Source organism: Hemibagrus wyckioides, linkage group LG11 (genome assembly GCF_019097595.1).
Source record: "Hemibagrus wyckioides isolate EC202008001 linkage group LG11, SWU_Hwy_1.0, whole genome shotgun sequence".
Classification (NCBI taxonomy): Eukaryota; Metazoa; Chordata; class Actinopteri; order Siluriformes; family Bagridae; genus Hemibagrus; species Hemibagrus wyckioides.
Window position 1 is genome coordinate 20,055,634 of NC_080720.1, and position 11,755 is coordinate 20,067,388.

Here is an 11,755-nt window from a genome sequence, read left to right on the forward strand (position 1 = left end):
ACACAGTGGTTTTTTATATGAACCCAGGCATGTTATTTTTTTATGTGGTAATTTGTAGATATTGCAAAAGCACTCTCGTTCTTTTTCCTGCCAGAAGCCTTTCTACATTCAATTAGGTTCCAGAAATGTTGAGTAGGAAAAAAAATGAAATGAATTTATGATCATAGCACGCAAATCAAACACCTCAAACAAGCCAGTTTACAGTGTTCGCTTTCAGAAGGGACTGTGTGTCTTTGTGTGTGTGTGTGTGTTGCAGGTATTCGGTCACGGCAAAGCAAATGGTGAACCAACCTGGGCTCTGCTCCTGACTGCCTGCATCTGTGAGAGCGGAATCCTTATCGCTTCTCTGGACTCAGTTGCTCCAATCCTCTCAATGTAAACATCACTCATTTGAGTCACACACTGCAGCTGTACAATCATTCAGTCCCTGCATGATTTTACGATCGTAAAAATTAACGCAAATATGAGCAAACTCTGCAAGATCCAAAGAAGCTTGCAGTCATTCAAACTTACCTCAGATTTTCTGCAGATTTGGGCCAAGAGGCATAACGTGACATCATCACAACACACATTCAGCCCTGTTTGACTCACATGCATCCATGTATGTATGTGTCTTCACTGGCAGTTTAGAAGATGAATCCTGCACTTGCAAATTCAAGCAGTTTTTCCTTTAAAAAAATAAAAAGCACAAAAAGTTGCATCACAAATTTTTAAAACAGCCACAGAAAAGTCATGCATCCTTGGCCACAGTGATCACATAAATCAGCAAAATCCTGGAGGGACTGATCATTGCATCACTGAAATATTTATATTATTAAATTGTCTTACGCTCTTTCTCTTTTGCAGGTTCTTCTTGATGTGCTACATGTTTGTGAACCTGGCCTGTGCTGTACAGACTTTGTTACGGACCCCCAACTGGAGACCTCGCTTCAAATACTACCACTGGTGCGCAAGCTACACACACAACACACACACAACACACAGGGCATACAGGAGGTGGACTGAATTATAGTTGTTGGCTGGGGATGTTTGCTTGGAGAGACACAGCCATGTCTTGGCCATCACTCAGTAGCTACTGCACAATTTATCCCTTCACCATTCCACATAAAACTATGAGGGTAAATAAATGAAGTCACCAGTGCAAAACTTGACTTCTCAGACTGCAGTCTGCTGCAGACAAATATTAAATATGTCTCTCTTTCTGTCTTCTTCTGTCTCTGCAGGGCTCTGTCATTCCTGGGCATGAGCCTGTGTCTCTCGCTCATGTTCATCTGCTCTTGGTACTATGCCATTGTTGCCATGGCAATCGCCGGCTGTATCTACAAGTATATCGAGTTCCGGGGGTGAGTGGAACGCGAACGTGACCGTGACAGAGAGGGAAAAGCAGGTTTTTTGGCACTTGATGAGGCAGTTCTAGTTTAATCCTCCCAGCCAGAACGTGATCCAGGATTTGATTTTTTTTGTGTTGAAAGTCAAGTTGTGGTGTGACCTGATGACTGGGGTTTAAAAAGTGAGGAGGGCCTGAGAGGATTACAGCATTTTGTGTATGTGTGTGGCCATTTGTGTGTGTGTGTGTGTGTTTGTGTGTGTGGCTGCTACTGTGTGTGGGTGATAATTTGGGTTGCACACGGTTGTTGACAGGGCAGAGAAAGAGTGGGGTGATGGGATCCGGGGGCTGTCCCTGAGCGCAGCACGCTATGCACTTATGAGGCTGGAAGAGGGGCCACCACACACCAAGAACTGGAGGTGAGGATTGAATGGCACATACTCGAGCAAGCACACCTGTACTCACACACATACATGAGGATACTGATATTTAATGCTTACAAAATTACTGGGGTATTTTCCTGTCTTAAGTTGAAGACTGAAGAGTCCGGTGCTAAATTGACACTGATGGATAGATAATAATAAGTACAAGCACATGCCATCATTTCTCTCCTGCTATCCCTCTCTCTCTCTCTCTCTCTCTCTCTCTGTCTTCCCCTCCAGGCCACAGATCTTGGTGCTAGTCAGCGTGGATGCAGAGCAGAATGTTGAACAGCCTCGTCTACTGTCTCTGACCAGTCAGCTGAAAGCAGGGAAAGGACTCACCATTGTTGGCACTGCACTAACCGGAACCTTCCTGGACGATCACCCTCTTGCACAACAAGCCGAGCAGGTAACACACACAAACACACATGCACACACATCCATGGACATCTTGTTCATTCAGAGCATAGCTGAAAATCTGAAATGCAAAGTACAGTTGAGTACAAAAAGTACATTTTATCCATGCTGCATTTTCCCACCATATTTTTTACTCTCATATGTCCTACAATGAAAGTGATGGTTTGTGTTTAATCTGGAGACAATAAAAGGTTCCTAGTGCAAATGCGTAATTATTAAATCAAAATATAAAGTGCTACAAGATATTAATTATGAAATGGACTACAGAACTGGACTGCTATCTTCTCCTCTTCCTCACAGTCCCTGAAGAAGCTAATGGAAACAGAGAAGGTGAAGGGCTTCTGCCAGGTGGTGGTTTCCTCCAACATCCGCGATGCCACCTCGCACCTCGTGCAGGTCAGTGGGCTCGGAGGCCTGCAGCACAACACCGTGCTCCTCAGCTGGCCACGCAACTGGAAGCAGGCTGAAGATCATCAGCTCTGGAGGAACTTCATTGGTGAGTCACTGCAGCCTGAAACCACTTTATGTGAAGAGACATTGCACATTAAATCATGTGACCTGAAACAGCATGTATGATTGTGGTGAAATGTTAACCTGCAATAGAAAGGGGCTTAAATAATCAGACTCTAATCATCAATGGGTCATCATTGTGGGATAAAAGCAAAGTTTAAATCATCTGAAACAGAGATGAGGCCAAAATGTAAATCCACTAAAATCCACTGTTTTTATCGGTTATAATAAACTTGGTAAAATCAGTTATAATAAAAGAAAATTGTGCAAAATTTTACTCAACTGATATTGAAGAATGTATTATTAATGTATTGTATTCATTGTTGGAAATAATTGTTAAAAAATTATTTTTATCATAAAAAGATGAGATGATTATTTATTAATATAACTCAGAACTTCCCCATCGGATGAATAATGTATCTATCTATCTATCTATCTATCTATCTATCTATCTATCTATCTATCTATCTATCTATCTATCTATCTATCTATCTCAATGGTGATAATGAATACTACATCTAGTTACCCTGCATTATTACTCCATTCTAATTGGTCAGGTCTGTTTGGTCTGGTCTGTTATTTCTTGCTGTAACAGACTGCTAATGCTGTATGATTCCCTGAGGGATCCTTCTGTTCCACATCTCTAATATTATTCTGCTAATAGTCACTGTTAAGCACCAATTAATAACAACCTTGTAACAAAAAAAAAAACAGATCAATTTACAAATAGCGGTTGATGATAGTGGATACGAAAACAATCAACAATTTACTGCAGAAATCAATAGAAGATATAGTGGATAGTGGATGCCTTGGGTTTGATCCTGAGTCAGTGCTCGCTGCATGGATAATTATATTCCTGGATTTTGAATATACATGATTAAATCATGTAGGCTGTAGAAAACCAAATTGTAAGTCAATTCAGTTTGTGTGTAGCAAAGTAAGTGGAGTAAATTCAATTCAGTATTTTTAATCCGATTGCTTAAGCCATGGTCTACAAAAAGCTTAGAAAACGTGTGATATCTCACTTGTTGAAAGATACCATTCAATTTCCATGGAACACTGTAAAGGCCATCATCAACAAAAAGAGAAAATGGAGCAGCACAGTGTCATCACCAAGAACAGGAAGTCTATCCCAAATTTAAACAAAAACAAGACAAAAACCTTACCCAGGAGGCTTGCAAGAGAGCTATAGCAACATTAAATGAGCTGCAGGAAGATCTGACAAGTACTGATTTCTCTCTGCATGTTACAGCAAGCTCTCATGTTCTTCACATGGGGTAAGGTGACTAGATGGAAGCCCTTTTTTCACAAAAAGACATCTATGCTCCCGTAAATCACCCCAAACCATGTGGTAGAATGTGTTATAGTCCAATGAGACCAATTCTAAAAGGTAAATTAATCCCAAAAGTAATGTTTTTGCAAAAAAGCATCTCACCTAAAGAACACCATACCCACAGTGCAGCAAGGCAGCATCATGCTTTAGGGCTGCTTTACTTTAACCAGAACCGCAGCCTTTATCAAGATGTTGGGAATCGTGGATAGCTGCAAATACGAGTTGATTTAATTGCCCAACCTTCAGGTGTCTGGTAATAGGCTGAAGATGAAAAGGAATGTCACCTTGCAGCAGGATAATGACCCAAAGCATACATCCAAATCAACACAGGAACAGCTTAACCCAAGCTCAGTATTTCTGAATGTCTCACTGTAGCTATAGCACAGACCTGAGTCCAACTAAAACTCTGTGTAGCAGGCTGCAGAAGATGTCCTTGTTGATGAATCTAGAATGATTTTGAAAGAACAAGTGGGAAAATATTGCCAAGTCAAGATATGCCTTGCTAATAGACTCTTACCTAAAACACATCTAAAATTGAAAGTGTTAGTTTAGGGGTGTGCACACTTATGTGACTAGTTTATTGTAAGCTTTTTTTCCCCTATTTTTCTGATTGTTTTTCATGTAATTTTCATACATTAATTTCATATTGAGGAAGAAAAAGCTGATTTATCTTGGCTTCTTTATTTTACACCACAGAAACCTGTGATTTTAACAGGGATGTGTGGAATTTTTATATCCACTGTACATTTGAAACCTGTTACAATTAGTAAAATGCATTATAATCTATATCAGAAAACCATTTGTCAAATCACAGAAATTGTCTGCTCTCTTTTATAGAGTTGGTCAGAGAAACCACAGCTGCAAGTAAAGCCCTGCTGGTGGCTAAGAATATCGCGGCTTTCCCATCAAACGGTGAGCGCTTCACTGAGGGTTACATCGATGTGTGGTGGATTGTTCATGATGGTGGCATGCTCATGCTACTGCCCTTCCTCCTGCGCCAGCACAAGGTGAGCATGCTGACTCCTGGACTATACTGTTGCATTATTTTATGCTATAATACATGTAATATAATTAGACACTCTTGGGGTAATACTCCAGCATTTCAGTTATAATTTTGTATTGGATCAATAATTCAGACTTTCTAAAATGTATAATAAAATTTGTTCAGAAAGAAACCATATATACAGTGTCTAAGACTTTTGCACAGAATTGCACATCTGAATATTGTGTGATGTGTGTAATTTCATTATTAACTCCTCACTAAACTCGGTTATGAATATAGCCTTAAGAGAAAAGGGTTCCACTGGGGTTTGTTAAATCGTTAATGGTTCTAGCTTTCTTAAATCATTTTGCCTAAAACCTTTTGCAAAAATGAAACCCTCTGTGGTAGATTTCTACTTAGAAACTGTTTCAGATTCGAGTACATAATTATAACGTAACCTAAAGAACTATATTAATAACTATATTATTCAAATAAGCAGGTAATAAAGTCGATTTACTATACTGTATATGTGCTATATACTACACATTGCTATTACATAGTTAATCATGGTGTGTTTGTGTGTGTGTGTGTGTGTGTGTGTGTGAAGGTGTGGAGGAAGTGCAAGATGCGCATCTTCACTGTGGCTCAGATGGATGATAACTCTATTCAGATGAAGAAGGACTTAACTACATTCCTGTACCACTTGCGTATCGATGCCCAGATGGAAGTAGTGGAGATGGTGTGTGTCTTTCTCTCTCTCTCTTTCATGCTTTCGTTTACCCTCACTTGCTCCCTCTTCTTCATCATCCCTTCTCCATTTAAACTGTCTGTAGATTTTCTCTCCTCTTCTCGTCTTCACATTCTGAGAGCATTTCCTTTGTTCTTCTCTGCAGCATGACAGCGACATCTCAGCCTACACCTATGAGAAGACCCTGATGATGGAACAGCGCTCTCAGATCCTCAAGCAGATCAATCTCACCAAGACAGAGCGTGAGCGTGAGGCAAGCCCACACACACTTTTTGAAACACACAAACACATACGCACACTCAGCGTGTCCATCAGTCTGAGCTAAATGAATTTACTTTCCAGCTATTCTGTCCCTCAGGAGAGGTCTGCTGTTAGCAGTTGTTACACTGCTTTAAGCGGCATGCAAATGAAGCAAAATAAAACCATAATTGCGTTATGGTGTTGTAGGATTTGCAAAACACCGCTTAGCTATTCCAGCCTAGAGCAGCATTTCCCATCTCTGTCCAGAAGTTCCTTAGCACTGCAGTCTTTAAAGATTTTTTTCTGTTCTTATAAAATTCAAGTTCAAATGTCTGAATACCAAGAATTATTATATTCATTACATATGATTATGTTTGTGAGTTCAGAGTCAGAAATATTGTCTCTTGACAACTACACAGTTTTGAATCAATTAATATGATTCATATACAATTATGCCCCTTATCCCTGGTCATTTCAGTCAGACATATTACTTAATACTATTACACAATATTACACAATAGAATGCTGCAGGAATACGAGAAAAATGGAAAGAGATGTTTGGTTTAAAAGTAGCTACAGATATTTTTCATTTCTTGTCTGTACCGCTTATCCGATCTATACTCGGGTCACGAGCCTCAGCCTCAGGCGTCATCGGACATCAAGGCAGGATATACCCTGGACGGAGTGCCAACCCATCGCAGGGCACTCACACACACTCTCATTCACTCACAGAGTCACACACTATGGGCAATTTAGAGACTCCAATCAGCATGTCTTTGGGCTGTGGGAGATAACCCACCAAGCATAGGGAAGAACATGCACACAGTGAGCGGGAGCAAGACTCAAACCCAGGGCGCCGGAGGTGTGAGGCAAATGTGCTAACCACTAAGCCACCATGCCGCCGCTACCAAGATTGTCGGGAAAGTTTAAAGTTATCACAACTCAAACTCCTCATGCATTCACAGTGTATCCTTATCAGCAAACAGGTTTTTAAATAAAGATTGCATGAGTTGTCTGAGGCTTAGTGGTGACTTTGAAGTCATGTGACTGTGATGTAGTTTGTTTATAGCCTTTATAACTTTAGCTTTCTACTACTAGTGATTGTATTTAGGCTTCAAAAATCATAAACGTTGTGTTCTATTGTGAAGATTATTAATTTAACCAAAACATGTAGGGCTGGCAAACAAAAATCCATCATCCCTGCAGCACTCTGTAGTATGTTGCTAATGGTAGAGGAAGGTGGTCAAAGGCTTCTTCAAGTGAATAGAGTTATCATTTATCTAGGAGATTTTGACATTAATAGATGACAGATTTCAGCCCTCTGGATTTCATATTTGAATTGTGGGGTAAATCGATTAATTAAAAGCAAATCGAATCTTGAGGTCTCTAGAGGTTGCTAAAGTTAACTAGCTAGCTAAATTTAATCGCTGGTTGGGTTTTTTAAAAAATGGTGCAGTGGTTTTCAAAAAATGGTGAAGCAAGCATGCACGGTTTAGTCAGGAATACTTCTGATCGGTGATGGCTGGTTGTGATGGCAGAAGGGACGCTAAAATGTAATATCTGTTGATAGCATGACAATTAAATGATTCGGTTTGAGCAATGCATTCTCCCACAAGGTCTCATCTGTGGCATATTAAGAATTATGTGTGGCAAATAATTCACACACACACTTAAAGGAAGATCACGTCTTATATCTTAATCCAAATAAAAGACATGTCTGACAACAGAAAAGTTGTTCAATCTAAAAAGACTAAACTCATGGTTCTGTCACCTTGCATTGCATGTTAGTCTGTCTACATTTTTTTTTCCTCCAAAGACATTTTCCCACCAAAAAAAAGGGATGATAGCATAAATAATTCTCCTCGATCACATTCATTACACCTGTGACCGTATTTCCTTCTCAATCACTGCATATAATATGCTAGAGATGTAAACACCACCAGTTCACACAAAATGTAGGGGATGTTTCAACTCAAGTCAAAGTAGAAAGCTTTTATTGTCATTTCAAACATATACAGCTGGTGTACTATATGGAAAAATGAAAGGATCATGATGCTACATAAAACACAGAACTATAAGAGACAAGACAGAGTGAATTACACTGCACAGTACTACATATAGAGCATGTGTGCAAGACAGAGCATTATAATAATTCACAAAGGACAGTGCAGCACTGAGCAGTACACAGTTTTATACTAAATAAAGTGCAATAGGGAAATGATGTGGGTGTACAGATAACAGATAGGTGGTCCATACAGAATTTTGTTTTGGTTTTCTAGTAACTATCACTGTCACAAAGAAGGAATTTATAGTCAGGGCATGAATGACTTCAGCCCCAGATTCTCCATACCATCCTGTGCATTTGTCTTTTGAATGATTGAGTCTTGTTGCAGTTGGTTTCACAAAAGTCCAAAATAATCCACTATATAATATTTGTTAACAGCAAATGATGTGGATGCAAAAAAAATAAATAAATAAAATAAACTTGCTGTTTTTGCATTTAGGAAAGACAAGATGCTCATTTATAGCCCATTTGTACCAGTCTGCGTTTTTTCCTACATCTGGGTTGAATGTTTGTGTTTTTTTCACAGATTCAAAGCATCACTGATCATTCCCGTGGTTCAATTCGTCGCAAGAACCCAGCAACAGTCAACACCCATCTGAGTGTGACTGAGGAAGCAGCATCCAGCAGCAAGGAGGATAAACCAGAGGAAGAGGTAAACAGCTGATCATATAGTCATTAACACAATGACCAAGTTTTAAATGTTCGATACAGTATCTACTGCTGTTTTAAACCCTTTTTACCAGTACACTGGCGTTCCATTACGGAACGAATTACGAATGGAAATTTACTCATCAGATATTATCAGTATAAACACGAGTTATTTTACCACTGCAAGTCTGATAGAAAATTAGTCAGGACTCTGTTGTATTTCCGTTTGAGATGTTTTTACCTTATAGCCTTACACCTTACACAGAATTTTAGTGGTTGAAGATAACAGCTTCAATTTTCTGATGCTTATGAGCAAGCACTTCTCGAGGCATGTAAGACAGCAGAAATGGGTATGATATCACCATTACCTTTGAAGATATAAACATTTGTGTAAAAAATAACCTTTTTTTGTTTAGGAACTTGTCTATGAATATATTGCCCCTAGTAGGTTAGGAAAAAACAGAAATACTTCAGACGAATTGCAAATTTGCAATTCATATGAGTCATGACAGTAGAGAAACATGGACACCCCAGAACAGGTTCAATTTCCAATTTTTTTGGCCTCTGGTGAAATAGTGTATTTTGGGTCTAACATGGCAGGTACAGTTTTTCGTTCTGATGATCTTCTGGCCCTGCAAATAGCTAAAATGTAACAAATTCTCTCTCGCTCTCTCACTCATTGTCATATTTCTTCCTCAGATATAACAGTTATCTCTCTACATCTTCCTCCTTTGCCCTCACACTGTCCATGTGTACATGTTGTGCCTTGCCCTGCCTCTACAGTGTGTCACTGTATCCCAACCTCTACAGGAGCAGCTCATCCACGATAAGAGCACCAACCCGCCAACACCCGCCACCCCACAGTCCCCTGCCACTGAGGTCGTGACTCCCAGCACAGCTGTCCAGATGACCTGGACCGAGGCCAAATGTGATGGAGAGCAGCCCAAACCTCCAGGAGCCAGCACACCTGGGGCCATCAAAGACCTTTTCAGTATGAAACCGTGAGTGTCGACATGCAGTCCATTTTTGCTTCTGCATATCAAGTAGAGCTAGCCAAGGACTGAGATTATGTTCAAGGAGCAATAAAGGATCACAGAAAACATGTGCATTTGGTATAAAAAGTAAAATCAGCAGCAGGTTCTTGTATATTCGCAGCTTAGAAAATGGCCTCTTGTCCCAACAGTCATCAAACATGTAGAAGATTCACTAGCTCAAGGCTACAGTGCCATCTACTGGAGAAAAGGATCAAAACAGGGGTTGATTTTCAGTGAACATTGATGATAGTGATGATGTTTTTCCGAAAAGATTAGCTTAGATGTCTTTAAGTCATTACACTGCAGGACTGATTTGTGTTTGCTATCTTTGTTTATACTATTTGTTATTTTTCTGTTTATCATGCAACAGAGAGTGGGAGAATCTGTAAGTATTATATTTCTATGTATTTGACCTACACACACACAAGATTTCAAAAACAGGTTATAAATGACATTAGCCAACATTTTTCCCATTCTCCACACAGAAACCAGTCCAACGTCAGACGCATGCACACTGCTCTCAGACTCAATGGTGAAATCGTGAAGAAATCTGGTGAGGCCAAATTGGTCCTGCTCAACATGCCTGGACCACCTAAGAACAGAACTGGAGATGAGAACTGTATCCTTTAACCTTTACTGTGTGTATTTTATTTTATCTTTTTTCTTGTTTTCATCTTCAGTAACTACTTCATTCTGCTCAGGAGTAACACAAAAATCTGGAATTTATCCCAGAAATACTGGGTGTGAAGCTGGAACACACCCTGGATGGGACACCAGTCCATCACACCATTCACACACACACACACACAAACACATTCACACATTCTTTCACACCAGTTCACTGGCATGTAGTTAGGAAGAGGAAGAAAACTGGAGAACCTACAACCTGCAGTGTGAGCTGTGAGGCAGCAACACTACCACTGAGCTTCAGCATATTGTATGTAATAAATAATATAGAGGTTAGATCATGTAATAGCTATTAACAGTAATAGCCATTGTTAACAATGTTAAGTTGCTGTCATAGTAGCAACAGAATTGGGAAAGGTATAGAAAAACAATTCATTTTCTTTGTCTGGACTGCAGAAACCTATATTATGGTTAATAACATTTTTAAAAAATGAATATTAACAGGTTTCAGCACCTGCAGTTTCAAAAGCATTGCTTGCATATCTGATCTTATTGTTTCATCTCTTTAGGATTTTTCTCTCTTTCCTCTCCTCTTTCTCTTTCTCTCCCGATTAACTTATTTTTTACCAGCACGCTGGGGTTCCATTACACAGGTGTATTGGAAATTGACTTATCAGACATTTTCAATCAGTATAAACAAATTAATTATTTTATGGCTGTAAGTCTGATATAAAATTAGTCAGGACACTGTGGGCTTTTAGTGTCATAAGTTTTTACCTCTGTTGGGATAACTTTACATGGAATTTTACTGAAGATAACGCCTTCAAAACTACTCGTGAACAAGCACTTGAGGCATCTCAGAGGGTTTGATATCACCATTTACTGTGAAGATATAAACATTTGTGTTAAACAAAACTAATCATTTTTATGTATTAATTTTTTTTAATGTATATGTTGCCCCTTGTAGGCTAGGTAACAACAGAAATATTTATGAGAAACTGTAAATTCTTAAAGCCTCTCTACTTTCATATGAGGCATTAAGCCTCACATAGCAAAGACATTAATTGTTGAACATGGACACAACAAAACAGGCAGAAATCCATGGCCTCTGGTAAAGGTATTGAAGCAGCTGTGGAATAAATGATAAAATCTAATATAGTGCAAAACTAAATTATCACTAAATTATCATTTTCATCAACAAACATTGTTTATTAGAATGCACATTTTACCTCCTGTGCTTATTACAAGTTTAAAGGAGCTGGTTAGACATCATTTTGTAAACTTTGAGTGTGTCCCTCTCTATATGTATTTTATTTTATAGTCTGTAATATCAGAATTTCTTTTCTATGTGCCACTGTGTGTCCCACCTTATGTGCAATGTTTGCTTAACACTAAATCTCAG

At 39.1% G+C, this 11,755-nt stretch overlaps 1 protein-coding gene across 2 annotated transcripts in view; it reads left to right on the plus strand.

Moving 5' to 3' along the window:
- slc12a5a (solute carrier family 12 member 5a) overlaps nt 1-11,755 on the plus strand; it is a 142,906-nt gene that overhangs the window by 124,793 nt on the left and 6,358 nt on the right. For both annotated transcript variants that reach the window (XM_058402744.1, XM_058402745.1), the window contains exons 13-25: nt 257-375; nt 847-945; nt 1,224-1,343; nt 1,642-1,746; nt 1,990-2,158; nt 2,467-2,662; nt 4,847-5,016; nt 5,599-5,730; nt 5,885-5,992; nt 8,571-8,696; nt 9,503-9,693; nt 10,097-10,111; nt 10,212-10,345. In XM_058402744.1, coding sequence (XP_058258727.1) covers nt 257-375; nt 847-945; nt 1,224-1,343; nt 1,642-1,746; nt 1,990-2,158; nt 2,467-2,662; nt 4,847-5,016; nt 5,599-5,730; nt 5,885-5,992; nt 8,571-8,696; nt 9,503-9,693; nt 10,097-10,111; nt 10,212-10,345 — 1,684 coding nt within the window. The remainder of the gene's footprint in view (nt 1-256; nt 376-846; nt 946-1,223; nt 1,344-1,641; nt 1,747-1,989; nt 2,159-2,466; nt 2,663-4,846; nt 5,017-5,598; nt 5,731-5,884; nt 5,993-8,570; nt 8,697-9,502; nt 9,694-10,096; nt 10,112-10,211; nt 10,346-11,755) is intronic.